Raw genomic sequence first — 24,510 nt, 5'->3', positions numbered from 1 at the left:
ACTGCATGAGATTATTTCTCATACACAACAGTGGAAACTGTGGATATTTACAGCATACCAAAGAAAATGATTGTGAAAATTCCACTAAAAGCTGAGGTTCGTTTTTTAAAAAACAAAGCAAAACCCAGAACTTTAAAATGACAGCAGTGCAAAGAATATTCAAGCAACTATTTTGTTTTGTATTGGAAGAGGGAGTACTCTACACAAACGTCCAGATTCCAGCCAAAATTTTAAAATAACCTAACAGCTTTGGCATGCTGTGGTTAAGACGTTACCGTAAGTCTGACTTGGAAGACCAAACTGTTTCTTTTTTAAGATAAAAAACTAAGGAGGAAAAAAGAGGAAGATTTCAACATTATTTGAATTCAACATTATTCTGGGACTTTTTATTTGAAGCTTTTGAAATAAGGATCTATCTAAGCCTTTTCTTCACAATGTTTTCTTCTGCAGGTCCTGTTTTTGATTTACAGAAAACTAACAACATCTTGACAGACTGTATCTTCTCTCTCCACCAAATATTTTCCATCAATTGTTACGGCATGAAAATAAACTATTAGGAAAATATCATATGGACTACATAAGATTAATTTCCTTTCAGGAATAAGATGCTCTGGGAGGAAAAATTTGTAAAGTAAGTACTTGCTTAAGTTTAAAACCGAACAACCAGGAAAGGGTCAGCACTTCTCAGTTTTGTGACTGGTTATGAGCTTGAAGCATTCTCTGGGCTAAGAATCACACGGTCTTCTAGCTGGGCTGCCTCATGGGAAACAGGGGGACAAAGCCTGGAGTTGGTACACAGCCAGTTTCAAACAAGGGGGCTTTTCATCTCATTCAAAATAATGCAACACTGCACTGTCGTTACTTATTCTAACATACACTCCATGTAAGAAATGAACAACATTAACAGGTTGGAATGTTGATCTGGAAGATCTGAATCCCCTCTCTTCCACACAAAACTTATCCCGATGCAGAGTCTATCTGAGGTCAACTTAAAATTTGTGAGCGTATGGGTGTGCAGGTGTCATACGCCAGGGTTTGTACGTGCACTTAAAGCTTTACCCTTCTGCTGCAGACACAAAGGACAATGAACAGACCAGCAAAACACGCAGCCTGAGCAGAGCCACCCCTCCAAGCAGCTGTCTTCCCTCTGTGGTTCACTCAACCAAAGGCAAACCCCACGGGATTAAGGGAACAGCCAACGAGCACCTTCTGCAGGGGAATGCACAGGGAGCACAGCCCGCAGCTCTCCTTGGTCTGCTCTGCTAGGAAGGAGGCAGGTGCTGCCCACGGGTCCTGCCTGCTCTCTGCGCACTTCTGAGAGGAGGATGAGGTATGATGCTTCCTCTGTTTTCTCTTCCATCCATCATACAGTGAAAAAGGCACTACGGGCAGCCTGCCAATAAGTAAGCGAGCCTTGCTGCTCCATAAAGGTGAGAAAAAAAAAGAAAAAAAGGCTAGACGGGCAGAAGTGATCTCACACTGACCACAGACATGAGACAAAACAGAATTTGCTTTCTGTTTTAGAACTCTGAAAAAACAAGCCCGATCCTTAAAACATGCCACCACACTGATGACAGCTGTTTATAGTTCATTTGTTTTCATGTTTAAAATATTCAAATTACCTGAGCGATTTAGCATAGATTACTCATAGCAGCAACTGTCAAACCTTTGACCAGCTGGTCTATCACATTAACACTGATGGTGCAGCAGTTCTTGTCTTGGCATTTCTGCATCACTACTGCTTGTGTGGGACTGAAAAAGAATTAACACATTGGCGACGGACATTGCAATACAACCCAGAAAGAGAAAATACTGGGTGCTAAACAAATTTAATTAAGTGCAGATTAGGTAAATTTGCTAAATATTTGCTACTTTCTTTATGAAGTATGCCTTATGTCTTAGTTGCATAATGCACATGCCACATTGCATACTGTGAAAGAAGAAGATACAGAGTTTATATTGGAGTGTCCACTTGGCAATTGAAAAATAAGTGAAAATGATACTTTCTACAGCTAATTTTTAAAACTGCTGACATTTGGCACAAACACATTTATTCCCATGAATGCAGAGATGATGAAAAGGCCAGGGGCTTGTTAATTGCTACCTGACTTGAAAAAAAGTAATTTTATTACAGGGTGGAAAAGCTTTAGCAAATTCGATTACTTGTGCAGTTATTTCATTTGCTTTGCACATTATGGTTGAATTACCGCTGGAAATGAGAACAAATGTAGTAATGTTGCCACTGATTTACCCAAATATACTGGAAGCCAATTCAGCCTTTAGATATTCCCGTTCAGCTCCTAAAGACACCGTATACATGATAATCACCAATACAAACTGGGTAAGACTTGGGGGTGAGGGCAAATAAACAGTCATGAAAGATGTCTCCATTCTGTACTATATGCCCTGAAAAAGGCACTGAGGCATGACTGTGACGAGTAACAATCTGGATGGTAACATAAAAGAACACTGAAATTCCACATATGGCTCTTAAAAAGACTAGAACATCCCTTAGGACTGTGCTACAGTTTGGAGGCATTAACATTGTGGAGGAGCACTGGGATATCATAGGGGAAGCACCACGGGATTTTGAGGAGAGGAGTAATAGAAATGGGATGAAATTCAACATTGCTAAATGCATAAGCATGCACTTGGGGACCAATAACTGCCACAGACAGCAATAGAAACTGGATGAAACTTCGTATTACGAAATCAGAAGATCACACAATTCACAGCTATTTTTGTTATAAACTGGAAGATCTTAAGTGACAACAACTGAGGAAAAGACAGTCTGGTATATATATTAGGTGACTTAAGATGCCAACAGGATGCACCATATAAAAGAGAAACAGACCATATCATATACTGCCAGTCAGGACAGGAAATACCCTTTTCATTATATATCACTGCAGTATCATCTGGAACAAGACTCTATAGCTCTGGTGACCCACATTTTGAAGAGTGAAGTTAAACTGTGAGTAAGTGCAAAGAAAAGAGTACATAGTAAGAGTGGAGATTAGAAGTGGGATGGTTTAACCGAGCAAAGTAAAAGCTGACAGGATATGAATTCCTTCTCGAAGTGCACCAGAACACTGGAGACAGAGACAAGAAAACTCCTGTTTGATCTTATGTGAAATATAGTCCAAGAATACACACTGGCATAATCTTCCCATAAACTATTGAAGATGAGACTGGAGAGGATGCTAAGCATGGGACAACTGTGTGGTTCTGGAGGAGCTGGAGTAGGGGAAAACACCTCACAGCCCTGAAGCATTAGGACTCTAAGGTTCCAATACTGTACAGGAAGCTTTTCATTTGAAATGAGCGAGGATCTCCAAAAAATCTCATTTGACCTGCACCTTTCTGAAGAGACATCCTATATATCACAGCTAAATTTACTTATGCTTGGGAATACCAACAGAAAGGTTGACCTCTTTGTGGAAGCAAACAAAAATGTTTCATTTTCATAGAGCAATTTACATACACTGTTCTGTTCACTCTTCTGGGATTGAAATGAAATTGGGACATTTTGACTTCTACATCACGCTGAAGTGTATTAAATCCTGTAAGCAATAAGAGCAGAGGTTTTCACTGTCTGCATTGTGGTCTGAACCAGCACAGATCACGTGTGATATAAATTAGCCCTGTTCTTGGCTGCAAAAGTTACAGACAATGTCACAAGCTTCAGTTCTGTACTATTTTAAACATGTATATTTGTTTGCGTGTACTTGTGTGCAAGACGAAAATCACTGGTAACTGAACTATTATATAACTTCTGAACTACAGTTCAGCAGGAAATCAACAAGAGGTTTACGCCTGTAATCTGCACACCAGTGTACAGACTCGGTGCAAACTACTTTTAGCATTCATCCCTGCATAAATGTGATTTATGCTTGTGGTATACAACCGCAAAAGGGCAGGACAACTCACGGCTTGATTCATGCCAGGTGCTGTCATATTGCAAACAGCGCTCTCCAGCTACTGCAAATGCCAAGGTCAGCCAGCCCAGTTCATGATGATGTCTGGATGAACTCCATTGTCTCCTCTTTGAATTTTTCCAATGTAAATATTCCCATGTGCAATACTAAGCTACAGAAGGTAAACGTTTTCTCTGCAGTTCAAAGAAACACATCAAGACTTGTTTCTCAGAAAAACAGCCTTAATAGAGAACTTATCACAAACGCTGAACGTTCTTCACTTCCACCACCACTTTAAAGTGAAGACCTATGCACCGAAATTGAAATTACACGTTTTCATATGTGGGTTCTTGCAACTTGGTACTTAAACATAAAAGCACTAGTTGGTGTTTTGTAGAGGTACAAGCACTCTGTGTTCACCTGCTTAAAATCTGGCCATTTTTATGTGGGCTATCAGACTGAAAACTTTTGGTTTCAATTGCTGTGGTCCCACGTTAATGACAACTCCTACAGCACTCCATGGCAATAAACTTGAGAAGGGTTTCACAGGGAACAATGGGGAGATTCTGAGAGTGTAACAACTGCTGATTGCTTGATATCAAAAGCTTCTCAAGATCAGATAGAAACTGGCTCTCTACCAGCAAATGGATCCTGAGCCATGTTTCCAACTCCCTTTGCAGACAGTGCGCTGCATGCCACATACAAGGTACGCACCTGCTGGTGGCCATGCCTTGATATAGCCAGTGCAATGGACAACAGCATACTGTGCTTCGCCTTCTTTTACTGGGCCAAGGCCATTCCTAAATGAAAAGGAAACACAAAAACATCACATTGATTGACATGCATTATAGCTTTACATTTTAAAACTACTAATGATTTATCGTTAACTTTAAGTTATATTAGAAACAGCCAACCTAGAGTTTTGTACAACATCGGCTCTATTATAATGCTATTCAAACCTTACCTGTTTTCCACAATACTTCTCAGAGAAATATAATGAAACCTATTTCAGATATGGTGCTGGTTAAGACAAATAAATTGAGTGACTTGCTAACAGCTTGCAAAAAGATCCAGTGACTCTGCCATGGCTGAGCTGAGTGGCAAGCTCTCCTCCCCTGTGACCCAGGGCTACTTCACACTGTATGCTAACACAGATGTTTGTCCAGGTAGTACTCTTCAGCTGAGTATCAGACCAGTGGAAAAATGAGAGTGCTTATGGCAACTGACTGTTGCAGTAAATTAAGTAATAGTACCTGTATCTTTTTCTCATGGTGGTTATTCTGTTCAGAGGTAAATGATCCAGAGGAGCATTTCCACACCTAAAAGTAAATTCATATTTGAAAGGGCTCAAAAATGAACATAAATACCTGAGATGAAAATGCATTTTAAGATTTCTATTAGTATGCATAAATAGACCATAATGGATATTTATTTCTGACAGGAAGTCCCAGATACATGTTTTCTTAGAACTTGCGAGTTTCACAGCTCAAGCTTTTTGGGTATACTACAAATATTTTCTCTATGTTATAAAGAAAAATAAAGATTCCCTTCCAACCCCCCAAACCTAAGGACTATTTGAAACAGAAATTCCAAGAGTGGCTTAAGAATAGATACACTTCAAGATATAAATTACAAAAAGGGTGAAGACTAGACAAGAATATAAGTCAGGTCCCCACACACCGACACAAAAAAATCTCAGTGTATTAGTAGCTTTCTTGGACAGAGCATTACAACTGCCACACACCAGCTATAACATTGTTAGATATTAAACTAATCTTTGCAAGAATGGACTATTTATTACTGACAAGTAATTTTGTTTAACACTTGTTCCTGTATATTTTGTGGCATTTCTATGTGTAACTGCATAATTTTAACAGTCCGTTTGAAGCTAAGTAAATAGTTTGAAGGATTGAAACAGTTCATTTGCAGTTGACAAAAAGAACAATAACAATGAAAGAAGTAATCCCAAGGAAAGTTCACATTATTTGAGGATCATTCTTCTAACAAGGTTTTTATTTATTTATTTTTACCACTCACTGCCAATGAGAATGAATGAACAATTAAAGTAAGATTTAGAATTACAAAAACAATGGGACTATTGGAATGTCTAAAACTACTTTCATGCACTGGAGTTTCCAGAATCAGTGTTAAAAAATAACTGCAATTTGAATCGTTTTAAAAGCTGGGGAAAAACAGTAAACAGGACATTAGGCCTTCTTTGCACAAAAAAGTCCTCCTCACATGACTATTATGTGCAGCTTGGAGGAAGGCAAAGCAGTGTTCCAAGTGTCTCTCTGCCAGGCTGTATTTCTTTTCCCCGTGAAATTAGCAGTTAAATGTAGTAACACCACAGGATTCAGGCTGCTGTCTTTCAAAAGAGACAAGGCGCTGCCAACCAGCAGCATCTTGCCCATGCTGGCCAACCACAGCTGCTACGCCCAGAAATGTATCTCAAGACATCTCCTGGCTCCTCACCCTGTATCAGCCTTGCTAAATAACATCCAAAAGCCTAACTAGTCAGCTCTAACCATCCTTGGCACTGGCTGTGGGTTGCTGTCTCCTTGTTAGAGAAGAAAAGACGCTTACCAAATAGCAAATATCAGACTTAACGTCTCTAAAGAAATCTTTGTCTGAAGCCACCATATTTTGTTTCCTAACAAGCTACAATAGAGAAAACTACAATTAACGTTACTTGAGAGGATGCGTGCATGATACTGGATTCAGAATTTCAAAGGCCAAATACAGTTAAAATCAGCAGGAGCAGCAACCTCATATATTGCAGAGCACTGAGAAAAAAAGTATGAAAACCGGTCTTCAGAGCGTAGCCCTCATCCTTCAGTTTTGAAGTGTTCTCCTTGTCTGATGAACGCTACTGTTGAAATACACATTTCTTACTGCATCCTCCAACACTCATTATTTGTTTAAATTATGGCCATTACCCTGCATATATCACTACAAAAAAGAGTGAAGTCTAAAGCACAGGGACTCTTTGCATGGACCGAGGATGCCAAGGCATAAAAGGAGCTACAGCTTTCAAGTCTGATGTTGCAGGCATGAAGTACACAAGCCCCTTACAAAGGCACCTAACAGCCATATATTCTGACTCCTTGCATGACTGGAAGAATATCCACCACAGTTAACAGAAGCACATGGATCTGTTGTAACGTGTCAAGTATTTTGGTTTGTGTGTTCCATTCCATAACAAATTCTACATCATCTGTTCTCAGAGTACATATTGGATATAGGTTGCAGATGCAATTACGTACTTCCCCCCCAACCACACAGAGAGGAAGTTATTGCAATAGGAATAGACTTTTTATCCAGTTTGCACTACAATAAAAGTGTCCACAAAGCTCTAGTCAGAACCACTGGGCAGGCAGACCTCTTAGGAAGCCCAAGCAATACAGGAGAAGCTGGAAAATTGCAAAATAAAAATCCTCCAACAATTACTCATTTATCTAGAATCAACCAGCTGACATCTGGTTAATTCATACCAGGCTTAGGTTAATTCTTCCATAGCGGGCAAGTTTGCAGCTGAATTCCTGTTTGTCTTCAAGATTCTTCTAATATTATTGGTTTGTTGGAAAAATACACAGAGTTGGGCTTTCATTACACTTGCGAAAGCTCAGTTCCCAAAGTATTGATTCGAATAATTTGACCAGAAGAGACAATGGCTTACATTCCAGGGATGAAGTTGTCATGCAGTTCTCTGGGGAAAGCATACAACACTCCATACTGATAAAAATAACTGCAACACAAATGAGGTACTGCTTTGTCATTCATCATGAAGGAAAACAAGTTTCAGTTTTACTACAGTTACAAAAGTAAGCATTCTGGAAATTCTTAATAGGAATGTGTCATTACAGCTTCAGCTTTTAAACAAGGTCAAATAAGTGCAACACAATGTCTGGAGCCTATAATTTGAGAAGGGACTGTAACAGGAACATCAAGTGTATACATACCTCATCCTGCAAATGAAAGAGCGTCTCGATCCCATGCACATTCTCATTGAGGACTGCTGACCCTCCTTCTTTACCGTTCCAGTCTTCAAGTCCAGGATTCGTCCTAGAAAAGCCAGGGAGAGCAACTAACATTTAATACATAAATTGAATCCCATTTACTATAAAATGACAATAAGCTCATAAACTAAATGTCATTAGTCGCTGTGGGGGAAAAAAAGAAAAAACAAACAAACAAACAACAAAACAGCTTGATCCTGGTCTCACATTGGTTATATGCTTAACTAACGATTTCAGCAAAGCTGACTCTGAGTCACAAGAGTGATGGCTCTTTTCTTGACTGGCCCTAGACCAGCTTCCAAGCCAGGGTCAAATGTCTGGAAGCAGGGCAGGCAATTACAGCAAGAATGGCTTATTGACTTGATCTGCTTACTCTGCTCCTTACCAGAAGTGTGGATAAAGCAACAGGCATCATTTCTCTGGTGGCTGCTTCTCATTCCCTGTGCTCGTTTGTCTCTCCAGAATCCCCATCGTAACAACATCTCACACATACAGGCTTATAACGACGATAAGAAACATGTAACACCAAGTTTTTCTCCTTGGTGATGAGACACAAAATATGTCACAGCAGCACCTGTGGTACGGCCATTTCAGAGTTGATCAAAAACTGACACATCAGTATTTTTTGAAGTTAAATTTCAGCTGGATCCGTGAGATAATTGACTCACCACGACTCTGTGCAAGGTCCATGGCCGGACCCTGCTTATCTGTGTGAGCTGACCATGAAGCTCAGCCCCTTGCTCCATAAACACAGCAATGAGAAGAGGACAAACGGACGCAGAATTGAGCCGATGCTCCTACAGTAAACTGGGGGAGGTCTTCAGGAAAAAAACAACACAAAGGTAGCAAAGCAGTAGCATAACTTAATCTTTCCACACTCCTAAGACAAAGCAGAAGGCAGTGAGTACTACAAAAAGCTTCAGGTCAGTAATAGCAGGGTAAGGGTATCATCTAGGCTCCTACTGCTTATCAAAGAACTGACAAACCTCTATTTTGCATCTACAGCTCAGTCATTAACAGACGAATATAAAATGTTGTTTATTACAAAAATGGACTAGCAATGAATCACTGGCCCAGCTCCACAACGCTTCAGGGCTCCACACACCACTGAAGTGACATTGGCCAAGAGAAATGCAGTGGAACAGCTGCTAGACAACTAAATTACAGCCACCAGTGCTGATGACACAGGCCATGAGCAAACCCACATGTTTATGGTGGGTACAGTACCTTTCAATTATTGAAATGATACAAGCCTATGACTTTAAAGCCTTTACTGTGATACGACAGTATCCAAATTTATAGAAATATAACCTACTCTGCCTGTACTAAATTGGAGAAATACAGAATATATTCAAAGTCTCCCTCACCAGACTTACTCAAAAGTCTCTGTCCAAAAATTAAGTTCTGAAACAACTCTACTGCCAACCATATGCATTTCAGAATTGCTTTAAGTATTTACCTCCAACCAAGAATGGGAATAAAATCGGTACAAAACAGGTTAAAGATGCGCATATGTGCAGGACCCCACAGCTGTCCACATGAGCATGCGTGCTCAGTCAAACCATTAAAAGTGCTTTTCTCTTTGAACCCAATCACTTTGTCATACATGTAAATAAAAGAAGAGTTGTTTGTTGTGCACTTCAGTTTTTTCTTCATTTCTATACGAATTCTTAAAGTGATGTTAGTGAACAAAAAGCTGTGACTATAAACGTAACTCAAACAGCCACTGGAAATTTCGCAGTTTTTGTCAGGAAAGAGCATCTATAAATATACTTCAGAGCTACGTGGCTGCTAAGCTTAAAATTGCTGACACAAGTTCCTTTGGCAAGCCTGGAACCCCCAACAAGAAGTCATAGTTTTTAAGATTAACTTTTTGTTTAGCAATGCCTTAGAAGTATGTACCAGATAAAAAACAGCGGTCTAAATTTTGCCCTGACTTACAAAATAACTGCAGGGGGTGGGGGTGAGTCAGAAATATTTGATACATAGATATTATGACACAGCTCTCTCAGCAGTTTGTTTCAACAGCCTGCCATGTGTGCTGTAACAATATATCACCAATTTTGATAAAGAACATGCAATTTGTCTTACATATTGCTAGAAGTTTATGAACAAATTGTATTAAAAGGGGAAAGAATTATAGTTGAGTAGACCAAGGATAAAATTTTCAGTTTAGCTCAAACCAGTCTGCCAGTGCATCCCTGGAATAAGAGGGATTTCTTAAAACATGGCATAACAGGGCTCTCAATAAAGTTGGAGCTTTTAAATTCATAGTACCGGTGGTATCAGGTGTGAAGCGTGTCTGGTAGAGCAAACTGAGAAACAACCTGCTATGAGATTTACACACAACGAGTGTGGCCATGCTGCGCAGGGAAATATTCGTGACAACTTCTTACTGCTGTGAAAATCTGCAGCTGCAACACGACCTCACCTGGGCTCAAGGCAGGAGTCACAGCCGTGTCTCCTCCCCGGGCTCTTTGCCACTCCACGCCTTACTCTGGGAAGGGGACTCCGCTCCTGCCAGCACGGAGTTGCAAAATCATCTGCTACCTGCTTTAATATCATCTGCAACTCACTGCAGCTGCTCACATGATGGACCTCAGTGGGTCCCACTCTGCGGGCAAGCAATCTAACGTACATCACAACCTCGTGCCACACGTGCAGCTCAGTTCAAGGAGATGGTACATTCTGGTGATAGCTCTGTCACAGAACCATAACATATTCGTATTTCTGTGTGTTCCTGTGTCTTCTACACTAGTAATGCCTCTGCAGTGATAAATGCTCATTTAGGTTTCTCCACAGGAAACCTGCATAAAGTACATCTGATGTAAAAGTTGGCAATTATATTCTCATTAATAAGAAACATTTTAGGATGCTCTGACAACTTCCTCTAACTGAACAGTGCGTACGTGCATTTTTTCCCCTTCTTCTTCTAGTTTCTTAAGCAGAACAATTTCAACAGGGAAACGCCATTCAGTGCAACCCCCGGCTGAATCCCCCATGAGCTTCCACATAAATTGGTAATTGCATGTAGTTCACTTTCACGTGAAACTTTTCCCCTCTCCAGCTTCAGACACAACCCTCAGACACAGCAAGCACAGGATGCATGTCTGTGACTGACACTGGTGCCTTGTTACCATTTACAGCAGCTGCACAATTCAGAGGAAACCAGAGTTTACTCTGCTGCAAAAGTGAAAGTGAATACATGACCGCAAGGCTTATTAAAACCAACACATAAATCACTCCAGTTGGTCTGGATATAATTGATAATTTATTGAAATCTACCCATTAGAGTCCACTTTCAGAGGGCAGCATTGCTTAAACTGTAATGTACCCGTTGTCCTCTGAATCCACCACGCAATTCAGGAACCCGATCTCAGCTGTTGCTACAGGAAAGGGCTGTCAGAGGGGACCACATAGTTGAGGACAATGTGCAAGAGACTTATTATTTGGGTAAAATTAGAGAAGCTAAATAAAGCTCTTCCCACTGAAGAGAATAGTTAAGCAACCAATTCAAATAGCGAGGATGCATGCCAGGAGCGCTCCCTTTGTGTTATGCTGCAGCATGTTTTCAAAGATGCTCTAAAAATGTTCTCGTAACAATCAAGGAGACAAAGGTTCAAATTGGCAGTAATAAGCCCCTTGTATGTGCAAGCAGTGAACGGATTATGCAGATACCTTCCCCTTTTGGACCTCCAATTGCTACTGTGAATGTTCAAATACCTTTTCTGTGCTTGCAATGCTTGAGATGAACCCAAGCCAAAGCCTGGCCTGAGCCTACCGGCATTCATGGGGTTTCAAATCTGGAAGTCTGGCTCAAATCCATCTTTACACAATAGCACCATCCTGCTAGAAAATTTGTTCCTCCACATATAAGCACTGCATGCTAGGGTTTATAGTCCGATTATCAAACACAGCCTGTTCTTTGTTAGTTTTTCAGTTCTATTTTTTTTTAGTGGATCCAAAACTCCATAGGCATCTACACCTAACTCTATCATAAATGCTTTCTCTGCTGTATTTCCAGTTCCTAAGAATCCCCCAGTCTGTAATTAGAAAGAAGGGCCCGTTACAGCCCGTTACATGAGCGTATTCTTCCGAAAAAAATTCCATGCAAGTTGCTTTGTCTGTTTCAAAAACTATCATATGGTACCCAGACCCAGGACTGGAGTTTGCAGCATGGAAATATCCTTCTTTTGCATCCAAAGGCTACTTCTACTTGCTTTCTTGGTTCAGAATAGGTTTGTTTTGGCCTCATGCACACCAGAATACTGTTGGCAAAGCTCATGATACAACTTTCCATCTTCCTCCAGCTCATGAGTAGATCACCTGCTGTCCTGCACAGAATCTTGGAGTTGATAAGGAAACAGTCTGAACTAATAGAAGGAGTCTCACATTGCCTTCAAAACAATAACCTTCAGCAACCCAGCAAACTTCATGCTGTAGAGGATAGTCTCTTGCCTTAGAAAGAACAAGCCGGATATTTCATAATTATTCTCTGCCACTGGATTGTCTACACACTTCTTTCCAGGCAAAATAAAATGAAGGTGAAACTAAGTTTGGTTTGGACAAGATAACAAAAGATGACTCTGTGTTCATCAAAAACACTCCACAGGCTACTCAGGGAAGAAAAACAGAACGCAGGAATACTGCACCAAAAAATTCTTATGAAAACTAAAAACATCTTTATCTTACTACAAAAACAGAAAAAGCAAGACAGGGATGCAGGAAAACAAGAGGAAATAATGAAAATAAAATAGAAGTGATGGTCAAGGTACTGAAACTTCTGGATACAGATACAAACGTAAGCTGACCCGCAAACTGAAATGTCAGAAAACAAAAGCCTTATTCTGTGTTGATGCTCCCTGCTCGTATGAGAAGCCTTCAGAAAGCAGCAGCAGTGATATGGACTCTCAACTACTAGCTGCCAGCCCATCACAAAGAAGCGCAACCCTGCAAATGAACTACTTATCATTTATGATTTTGTAGGGAGGAAACATAGAAAAGACTTGGTCATCCAGGAGAGCCAGCATCACAGAGTGGTCTCTGTTACTGTATTTTGGTATAGGAAGGATGTGAAGATGTGAAGGCAGCAGCGGTGGTTGGAAGGCTGATTCTCCAACAACAGCCCAGCAGGTACAAGATGTTGTCCACTTGTCCACTGCTTGGGACAAACAACCAAGTTCCAGAAAACTAACGCTTTTTTTTCGCCCCCTCTCCATTACCAGTCTGCACATATCCACCAACTACTGCTGAAAATTCAGCTTTACACCAGCTGACAGAATTGTTCTTGAAAACAATAGATGCATTATGAATACATAAACAAAATACTGTCAATAAGCTTAGATAGCCTACAATTCATCAATTTATTTTAAATTACTCTTGCTAAACTCATGCCAGAGCAAAGTAATTATTTTGCATTAAATCAACAATTAAAAGAAAAAAAGACAATTTAAAAATGGATACCATTATAATAGTAAGAGATGCAGTTATGTCTCATGTTTAATGCATCTCAGCAAGTGTTTTAAGCTTTATTAAGTTTAATAAATAAACTTCCACCCTGTGGATCCCAATATAAAAAAAATTACAGATGATCTACAAATATGCTAAGAATCAAAATAGAAATACGAACACAATATGGGTGTTCTCCCTCCAGGAAATCATGTTCATAAAAACCAGAGGCCGCTTGCAATATACAAATAAAACAATATGCACTCAGATTGAGAAGAAACTGCCACAGCCCGGAAATATGCTGCTGGCCATCCAAGTACCTTCCAAAAAGAGAGCATTCCTTCAGCATCTCAACACCAAAATAGGAACTACATGGAGTGAACACGCTGAACAACACAATCCTAGTAAAACCGTACCCACGAAAAATGCCTCTTTGGCCCCTCATTGAAAGGGGAGCACAAACACGAGCAAGAAGAATAGCCTAAATATTTCAAAAATAGGTGCACTTATGACCATCAAAACTTCGTATTACAAACCAGGGACAGAACCACCTGACTGGCACCAGTTACAGCGTGCACCCAAAAGCCAACACTGATTTTACAGCATTCCTCTCACTCCCCTCAGAGGCTGCAGTGCAGATCTCACAGGCAGTACCTGCTAATCTGTTGTTTATTTTAACACCACTACTTCATAACGGTCTTTTAAACCTACCACAAAAACACCAATTCTTAACAGCACTTAAAATACACAAAGAAGTCACAAGGAACACACAGTTCTTGAAATAAAGCGCCTGATGAGGTTGTTTTTACAAAACACATTTGCTACCTCGTGATGCTTAACTCATTCACCAGATCGCCCTGCCACGAGCAACCCCAGCACGCTGGCACTGGCGTTCCTTAACACACTCACTTTCTCCTGAATCAGACGCAGCACCGCCACGCGGGACAGCTGCCAGGACTTGGAAGGATGCAGAACAGATGGGTTCCTACCAGACGGGAGGCTCTTCTCTTTCACGTGTCAGATTTATGTGAAGTATCGGAGCTGCGTTGTTGAGAGTGTACACATAGGTTTAATTCACGCGTGGAAAGTGGTTGAGGGTCTGGGTGCTGTTGGGGGCTGTTCTCCAGGCTGTCTCCCCTCTGGGTGCAGGAGTCCTTGGATTTTGCACGGAAAGCAATCACAACCCCATGCACACCTCCTGCCCTTGCTTCCCAGCTGGTTTGGCTGCAGAGATGATGTGACTTTCCCACCAGAGACTTCACCCTACCTCCAAGGCTGTACAGCAATACACCATTTGTACCTCTCTCTGCTGCCGTATAGGATTTCATGTCCTGGTCCAACCCCTCCTGGGATCTTCAGGCATCCAAGAGGCTCAATACAAAGCAGCTTTAATCCTTAGGCTTTACCAAAAAGGATAGTGACAGCAGCAGGCAGAGGTGGGCAAAGGAAATAAATGCTGCTTCCAGTGTCACCCCATGCCCCCTGTGGGACTGGGAGGGTTGGAGGTGGCACCTGGGTGGAACAGGGCATAGCAGGGCCAGGAGCATGGGACAAGACTCTGCTGGGTGACAACACGCAAAGCCAAATGGGGCACAAACGCCACTGACACAGCAGTGCTTCCAGCATTCAATAATTCTCAGCTATGCAGAGAAGGTGCATGTGGAATCTCGTAGCTAGGGACCTAGAGGAACAAGTCATAGCTCTTCCCTGCCTTTGTCCCATGTCCCACTTGCCATTTCACAAGGAAAACTGGACATATTGACAGACTGCATGTATGCAGGTCTTCTAGCATCGAGTCGGGATGTTGCTCGACTGCTCAACAGTGTGTGTTGTGCAGAGTAACCATGCCATGCAGAATAACCCCAGGCATCCAGAAGAATGAAGCCATAGGGATGATGATATGCCAACATCCCTTGAGAATATCACGCAAATGTTAAATCAGTCAGCCTTACACAGCCAGGAACAAAATCAGGGACCACAAAGGGCTTCCCAGCTGTCATTATTCTGCACTCACATCAACCAAGAAGATCATGGGATGGCATGGATAAAATGCGGTTGCTCTTGCTCTGAAGATGAGTGCCTTCCACACAAATGTTATGAAACTGCTTTAGCTCTCACAGGCATAAGGCTTCTCTGCTCTTGTGCACTTGTTTTATCACATAGCAATAAGCAGCACTGTATCCCACTTTACAAAGCATCACTAATATATCAATAAGCAAATACATCAGTATACAAAACAAATAACTAGCTGCAAGCATGTACTTCTTGTTAGCAGACGTTAAAGTAACATTCAAAGCAGATCCATACCCTTATTCCTATTTTAGAGATGAAAAAACTGAAGCAAAAGAGAATTATTTTCACTTGGTCAGCCAGAAGCAGGAGGTGCCATCAGGATCAGGGCCTGAGTTCACAAAAGCAATACCAGTTATCACACACTGTAGATGTAGACAGTAATTCTCAGTAACATAATCTACAGTGATTCTCAGAAAGTCCATAAAGTCTCATGGCAACTTTGTGCTTATGGGGGCATAATCAGCTTATACGTGAAATGTACGACTACACTTCCAAAAAAAGACTAAAGACTGGGTGGCTGATTTATCTGTCTTTAAATCCAGTGATAAGCTCTTGGTGTACCAGTATAAAACCTGAAATGAATTAGCCCAAATGAGGAAAATAAACTGCACTTAAATTGAATACCCCACGTTCATGATGCTACTTAGAACCACAAAATGCTTTCTGTTGCTCATTTTTCCTTTTGCACTCATGAAAAAATTCCTGAACTACCTATCCTTAATGATGGATAATGTTCCATTTATAAATATAAGCCATCAAAGCTCATTTTTCTCACTGGTCTAGCTCCTCAGGGGGACTATTTGACCCTCTCTAGTGATATTAAGGTTTACATCATCTAATTGCAAAAGGCGTTGTATAAGCGTTAGAGTCAAGTTATGACATTCTTATAATAGAATGAAGAGCCGATCCAATCAACAGCAACGTATTTTTTTTTTCAAAAGAGACGAAGTAATGCAATTGAAATGTAGCTATTTTTAAAATCTGTCTGTCCCCTGCTTACCAACTGGAGACACTAACCAGCAAAGGGGGAATTGAAAAACCTCCTCCCCATCCCCCCTTGTTTTTTTAATAAGAACCCCCTCACATTACATAGCTGTTAGCCTAATACAACTTGTTCTTATAAAAGCTCATGAGGCCAAAAGGTCTCTGCTGTGACTGCCTTCACGTTTGAGTAGCCAGACTGCATCATGTAATTCTCCACAGTGCTGGGCAAATATGCATCCTTTTAATTAAATTAAAAATGAAACTATGTGGGCTTTTAAGACACGCTGTTGAATTAACTTTAAGGGACTATCTGAATGGATAGTATTACAGATCACAAGCAATTTTCTGCGCTGATGGACCTGGAAAAAATGGACCAAAAAAATCCCAAGCAAATAATTCAAAGCATATCATAAAAGTTAAGTTATAACGCCAAAAAAAAAAAAAAAAAGGAGGACTAAAAGTATTTGGAACTCTTAACAAGTTATCTTACGTATGGGAAATATTCACCGTGCTAACTAAAGTAGTTTCTGCAAGGTCATACACCTGAGCTCTCCTTATACAAAAATACAACAGCACTCTCTCTCTATTTCCAGTTCCCCACCTGTAAAGTGGGATGGTGATCCTCTCTTTTTCCATCTTTGCATTGACCATTTAAACTTGTGCAGCAGCTTTATCGTGCTAAAACGCTGCGTAAGGCCTGAAAGACATATTCTGATCTCCACAGGTACTTCTAAACCAATAAATACCACTGAGTTCATGTCTCCATGAACCGGGCACAGTTGTGGCAGCAATTCTGTAACAACTATCAGATGTATTTGAAGGAGCAGAAGAAAATTATCACACTAAGGCCTGCCAAAGACCCAAGATACAAAACTCCTCAAAGACAAAGCAGACTTTCTACAGCTAGAAAAAGGATCTAAAACCCCAGAAAACTCCAAAGTACCATTAGCAGAAACTCCCACCACAGGAAAGCCATCCAAACTAACTCTAAGATGCAATTTATTCTTTTACCATTCACAGCTGCATAATAAATAAATACATAAAGCTTGTAAGTAGCTTTTAATTTAAACTATTTGTTCCACTTGAATGCTCAGCAGGAAGCTTTACTGAAAAACACTTCTGCCAAAAAAGCTTCAAATTCTTGCGTTCTGAATTATTTGTATTTCATTATCAAACTCAAATAACTGGAATATATGTTTTATTAGTAAATATTAGTATCATCTGGTTCTGAAATTAGGCTGTGGTCTGTTCCACGAGCCAGTCACACACAATGGAACAGCCCATTAGAGAAAATAAGTAATGAATGCTGGATGACTTTTTGAGATATTTTGCTGTGGACAGAACTAAATTTAAACAAAAGAAGGGTAAGAAAGCAGGAAGAAAACAAAATGCCCAGGGAAGCTGGTTGCTTGACATAGGCTACTCCTCTACTCCTTTAGTTCAATGAAGATATGGTATATGTGGCAAAACTTCGTAACAGGTTTTAATTCTCTTTTTGAAGACTCAAGACATTTATGCATTACACGCAGAAGTCTCCACACTATAAAAACAGAAAGAAGAATATGCTTGGTGACTTAACTTCAGATCTAAGGCACTACAATAAAACAGACAGAGTGTCCAAAGGAGGGCTATGAAGATGGTGAAGGGCCTAGAGGGGAAGACATGAGGAGCGGCTGAGGTCCCTTGGTTTGTTCAGCCCAGAGCAGAGCAGGCCGAGGGGAGGCCTCATGGCGGCCTGCAGCTCCCTCACGAGGGGAGCGGAGGGGCAGGCGCTGAGCTCTGCTCTCTGGGGACAGCGACAGGACCTGAGGGAACGGCATGGAGCTGGTATAGGGGAAGGTTAGGCTGGGTGTTAGGAAAAGGTTCTTCACCGAGAGGGTTGTCAGGCACTGGAACAGACTCCCCAGGGCAGTGATCACAGCACTGAGCCTGCCAGAGTTCCAGAAGCGTCTGGACAATGCTCTCAGACACAGCTTGATTTTTAGTGGATCTATGCAGACCCACGAGTTGCGCTCAGTGGTCCTTGTGGGTCCCTTCCAACTCAGGATACTCTATGATTCTGTGATCACATCACAGAAAACTGGTGATAGGCCACATTACCACGCTAGCAGTGTCCTGACATACGGGAAGCATTTCCCTCCACATGGCTCTGTGCAGGACCAGGGCAGGGCAGGTGGGTGCCACAGTCCCAGCAAGCTGGCAGGGAATAGAAAAAGAATGTGGAAGTGAAGCCTCTGCTGTCCCTCTACTATGAAATAGAAGAGCTTGAGCTAAGGAGGAAAAGATGCCAGCAGCATGGGTTAAGCCAGTTATCCCCCACTTGAAGAAAGCAGATGCTTGGGGTGGAAGACTATCACTCCACGGCACCACTCCTCCTGCTCCTACAACTCATCACACAACAGTAAAATATTGTATTGTATTGTATTAACTTAATTGAGACAGCACAGGAGTCTAATGTGACTGAAGGAAAAGCTGCTTCCCCACAGGGCAGATGTTAAAGCTAATACTGCACCCTCCCAGCATCTGAGGAGTTTCCGTTGAACCATCCGAGATTTACAGTGGGCTGCAAGCAGGGCCAGTGCCAAAAGGCTCCACGAGGCACACTTGGACTGCTTTACTGGCAACGTGCTAACCAAAAAAGTTCAACATTTTTGTAAGGTATTTGTGAAACGCTAATCTTTTTCAAAAGGGGAAAAATTGCTAACTCCATATATTTCATCATGTATGAACACAGTATAACAAAACAGAGCAGGTTGAATAAATATTGAACATTAAAACAACAACAGAAAAAAAAAATCCAGCAACTGAAAATGATCCAGTCAAACATCTGTGATAACAGACCTAAGTACATGGCACTTTCCAAGTGAGAAACTCATGATGAAGACTAAAGAGAAATAAAAATAACAACCACAAAACCCACTTGCACATGCATGCCCAAGCACCTGAAAATCCACCCTAAAAGCATTCCCTAATGCTATTCAGGTGTTATAAGTCTGTCTTAGAGTACTAGGCTAAAGCTGCTTCCTTATTTTTGTAAAAACATGTACTAACCTCTTTAAACAACCATTATAATTAGTAAAATCATGTTAAAAGTTGAATTTATTATCACTGGTTTTCCTTCCAGTACTATCCACCCATACCAAGTGCCTTAGCAGCAGGGAGACCACTGGATCTGTGTGTTTGTGTAGGAGTTACTTTATGAACTGTTTTATGCACAGCTGACTTCTCCCAACATTTGGGATTTTTTTTTTCCCCAGAAACAACCCTTGAGACCAAAGCAAAACAAAATTCTCTTGGAATAAGTTAAAGAGATTAAATGTACCATACATTTAAAATATGATCATTTGAAAGTACCTATTTTTTTGAGAGGAAACTACATTCTTCTATTTCTGTGATATTGTCCAGTGTGTCAAAGGGCAGAAATAACCTAAGTCCTCTTCCTCGCACGAACAACACAAAAAGCTAAATTCCATGCTCCTCTTTGCCCCTGTAAGACCATGCAACCACATTCACTGCTCACACAGTCACAAATGAATGATTTGTTCCATCCACTTCAACCGAAAACCCGTGTGATTCACTTGTAAAGGAAACCTCAAGTCCCATACATGTAATTTAATGCGCAGAATGTTTAAAAGTTTCCTTGTCTTCCTTCTGGATCTCAGTACATTCACAGATTCAGACAAACCTCATTCACCCACCAAGCTTTTTATTTTGTCAGACAGAGTTGGCAAACCACAGTATATCAAATCAAACATCAACAGAAGAGAAGTGGGAAACACAGAGGCTTTGGGCATAACTTCTAAGCACATTAGTGGGAGATCCAAGATGTACGTGCCATAGCGGCACAGCTTTCTTGTTTCATGCTCCTAAGCATCTACTGTACTAATTCATTTCCTTGCAAACAGAACAGGGTTGGGGGAAGCAAAACACTCATTTCCTTCATCTGACATGTAAAAACAAGTTGAACAGTCTACAGCAGAAAAACACTAATTCCTTTGCATGGCATTGCCCAAGTTCAAATGCCATCTCTGGCTGGTACTGTGACCTTGCTACCAGAACAAACAGTCCACAAAGCTGTGGGCAGATTTTTGTTCTTTGGAACAATGGCACAGAAATGGGCTGGCGGGTTTGGAAAGCCTTACATCTGAAACATCCTCTTCATTCTCTGCAATGCCGGTGGGACCACATACCTTTGCTGAAAAACAGGTAACACGTGGTGATTTGGTATTTGTCAGAAATTAGCTGAATATTTTCCAGGATTTAAATATGAGAAGATGCCTTGCCAGAATTAGCTTTTTCCACCATAAAACCAGACTGAATCCTGAAATACCCAGTTCACATGAACCACTTGTACATTCTACACAAGACCGTGAACTCACATCTTGAAAAAGCAGGGACAAACTCAATGCTTCTGTTTTCAAAAATTTCTGTTCCCTTCCCCTGCAGGTGCAATAATCCTGGCACAGCTGTCCCAGGCTTCCACCCTTCCATGGAATAAAGCGGGGTGTGGTTGGGTGGAAAATCCCATAAAACATTAAGAGTCAAGGTTCAGACAGTTCTGCAGAGACTTAGAAGACTTCAGGACGTCTCATATCATGTATATGGAAACTTCATCTCCTCCTCTTCCACCTGCCTGCTGGTACCGTATGTTGTTTACGGGATGACTGCTTCTCTTCATCCTAGAGGTTGTTAAGTTTCATGGACATTCAATGAAAACGGTGGATGATGAACCGCTGTTTTATCCCCGAATAAAAGACACATGTAGCTATTAATTCTCTCTATAAAAATAAAAATAATACAACTTGTTCCCTACCTGTCCAGAGGCTAATGGTCTTACTAGGTCAGTCATCCTGTGCTAAGACATTAAAATCTGAAGTATTGAGATCTGGTTTTAATTCTCTGTACTCTGACTTCCTAAGCTGCTGGGCTGGGCATGTTTCAGAGGCAGATGGTTGTTTAGAGTTCATGCACTCAAAAGAGTTCACAGAAGTAAGAAGAAAAAATAAAGAAATAAAACGCTGCCAGTTGAAACAGCCCTACACATGCACAGTACCTTCCTGATGCATAAAACTCTGATAAATGTGCTCTTCAGAACCAAAGGCCAAGGAATAAATTCTGAAACAAGCTTTACTACCACTCTTCGTTTTGTCAACTGTCTTGACAAGGACATGCTTACATGAACAAAAGAGAATTTTTCTTTTTCAAGGAATTTGAACAGCTCTGGGTAGAAAAACATCTATCTTCGGCAAGTATCTTAATCACCGCAAAACAGAACAAAGACAGATTCTGTCAGAAGACGTTTCTGAACTTTTTTTTTGGTATAAAATTTCAGGCACCGATAACTTGAATAGATTTTTTATTATTATTATTAACAGGCTGACCCAATTTTCAAATAGATTAGGAAAAGCTCCCTGGTTTGCTAATATATTGCAGAAGTCATCCCATTAATTAAATGTTTTGATAATACACTACTTTTTTATTAATCATGAGTTTTACTGCTACTGATGATGATATTTAAAGCGTAGCGGCACTCGATTTGCCAGAGCTGAGTTTCTGGGCATGCCTCAAGTCGGTCTTTGAATCTCTTCGGAGAATTTTGCACATGAAGCCAAGGAAGAATTTCATCCAACTCTTCGTATCAGTTGGATCCTCTCCTGAAACGTAAATTCAAGTTGGAGTTCAAAATGCTGACCATGCCTAAGAGTCACATCTGCACTCACAGGCTGGCAGTGTGTGTGAGAAGAAGCGCCTTTCTTCTAAGAAAGCTCATGCAGAAATCAGAGTTGAAGAATTGATGTGGAGGTATAAGACAGCTCTCAGCACAAAAACCCTGTGCTGAATTTCAGGAAGAGCATCTGTTGCAAAGGGAAGTTACTCCTAATCTTGTCTCTCACATGGTTGTTTACAGTTTGTTGAGCATTTTCCATCTGTTCAGTGCTATGGAAAGCTTTGCTTTGCTTCTCCACTGGTCTCTGACATTGCCCTCTTTTGAATTTAACACTGTTTTTTCTCATTTCTACAGACAATTTGACTCTATCTACAGCATCTACATTTTGTCTGTGTGTACAAACTGTGCTTGGTAACAGCAAGTTTTGCAGCTGCATAGAAAACTGCATATGATGAAACCATCGCCACCAGACAACACATTACTTGAAAGTTCTGAGAGACAGGTTCCCCAATCCAAACCTCTGTTCAACTAATATGGAGTGATATTTCCACAGTACTCATGAACCACTGAAAACTGCAGCACAATGGTCTTTTCTTCTAAAAAGGTACCTATCAGCTTAACTTTTGCTGTGGTCAGTCACCATTTCCATCATAAAGTTCTACTTTTTTTGTACTTATAAAATATGGCAATAAAATATTGTGCCAAGACTAAACTTGGAATACAAGTCCTGTCCAGAAGTAACCTCAATTAATCTTTTTCAGCTAGCAACTAAATTGACTTAGTCATTTTTAAATCACTTGAAAATGAAAGCTTTGGAGGTTCTGGTTTTCATCACTTCCTTCCAGTCACAGGACCACAGTTTCAGCATCCTTCATCTACTCAGCTAAAACGGTTTGCAAAGACTTCTCAACATGAGGGTCTCAAGCAGGCTTTGTGCATGGATGGGACTCTTTATCCTGTTCCTCATCTCACCTTAGCTATAAGGAAGCAGAAGGAAGACGTTATATATGGATTGCAATGTGCTGTGCTGCCTGGAGCTCCAAGCTGAATATCATACACTCCAGTGTAAACACAGTGGAGGTATTCTTCAAAAGCTGTTTTTCTTTGTACTTAACTCTTTCTAATTCTATCTATCTTCTGGGCCATCAGAGATTTTTTGTTTGTAGCCGTTTAGAGGCTCTCACTTGCATTAGGATTCCACTCTGCTGTGCGTTGTTCAACCACTTCACAACCTCCAACCCCGAACCTGCATCTGAACCCCAACATCCATCAAGTTTCATCAGTGCATCCTAAGAACAAAGAGGTCTTTGCAAATGGATCCTACTGTGGGATCTGATCTCATGCATATTTAAAGTGATTTGTTTTTCCCATCTGCAGATTTCCAAGAACAAAAAGGGAAAATACATTATTACGCTGAATATCTGACCCATTCTAATTAATCATGCCCATGACACACGCAAACCCTTCTTGGGAGCACCATTTGTTGCTATCAAGTCTCAGCTGCTGTCTTTTCTAGAGCATTTCAAACCATACATACAGTTCAGCTTTCCCGTTGCTGCAATGTGTTTGCAATTAATGTACAATAAACAAGCAGACAATTGTTCCATTTCCAGGGAAAAATAAAATCTCCAAGGGTATAAAATGAAATAGAAATATCCATCCTTCTCCATATCCTGAGAGTTAAAAATAGAGCAAGCAATTAACTCTGCAAACAAATCATGTTTTTTAGGCCGCAGTTAAAAAGCCACTTCAGCTTGGCATATGCTTTTATTGCTCCTGAAGTCCTGTCTTCTCCTTATCCATAACTATTCCCTGCTTCTCCTTTGCACTAGCACAGAGTTCAAGTAGCCCTATGATAAGGTGGGCCAAAGAGCTATCTCTACTAAAACCAAGGGGTTTTTTTTTTGCTTAGGTTAGCTCTCGGCTGGACCAGCCCCCTTAATGTGACTCACGCTGTAAATGCCAAAGTAATAGAGGGTGAAACGAGGTGAGGATTGCATAAGCTGGTACGACTGCCAAAGAAACGCTCATGCAACCACAGACCCAGTCTTATTCCTGGGGGCAGAAATGTGAGAGGGAGACTGCTTTCTCCACCAGCTCATTCTGTCACTTCTCTCTGGCAATGGTAGCCTCACAAGTTCTCGGGGTCTGAAACATCTTTTCTGTACGACAGGATTGCTAAGAGGTGCTGGGGAAAAAAACAACACAGCAATGCAGTGATAACGATCACCGTTAATAACAAACACACACAGAGGATAGTGCTCCGATCCAGCGGAAAGCAAGTGAAGGATCTTTGTCAAGATGCTGTCTTTGTTTCCTCAGGTCAAGGGCTGAAGGAGGAGGCTATAGGATTGAGAAACAGACCCCAAGAAGGTGAGGAGGAAAGCAAAATTTAGAATTG

At 40.9% G+C, this 24,510-nt stretch overlaps 1 protein-coding gene across 9 annotated transcripts in view; it reads right to left on the bottom strand.

The window, feature by feature from the left end:
* The window catches only part of ARNT2 (aryl hydrocarbon receptor nuclear translocator 2), a 107,663-nt gene that overhangs the window by 40,703 nt on the left and 42,450 nt on the right, over positions 1–24,510 (bottom strand). For 8 of the 9 annotated variants that reach the window (XM_048072009.2, XM_048072010.2, XM_048072011.2 and 5 more), the window contains 3 exons: positions 7,880–7,982; positions 5,171–5,236; positions 4,632–4,717 (listed from right to left, as the gene is read on the bottom strand). In XM_048072009.2, coding sequence (XP_047927966.1) covers positions 4,632–4,717; positions 5,171–5,236; positions 7,880–7,982 — 255 coding nt within the window. The remainder of the gene's footprint in view (positions 1–4,631; positions 4,718–5,170; positions 5,237–7,879; positions 7,983–24,510) is intronic. The other variant, XM_067003792.1, reaches the window with a different exon arrangement.

Source organism: Anser cygnoides, chromosome 11 (genome assembly GCF_040182565.1).
Source record: "Anser cygnoides isolate HZ-2024a breed goose chromosome 11, Taihu_goose_T2T_genome, whole genome shotgun sequence".
Lineage (NCBI taxonomy): Eukaryota > Metazoa > Chordata > Aves > Anseriformes > Anatidae > Anser > Anser cygnoides.
Note: the sequence above shows the minus strand (reverse complement) of the source record. Positions and strands in the feature narration are given on the sequence as shown.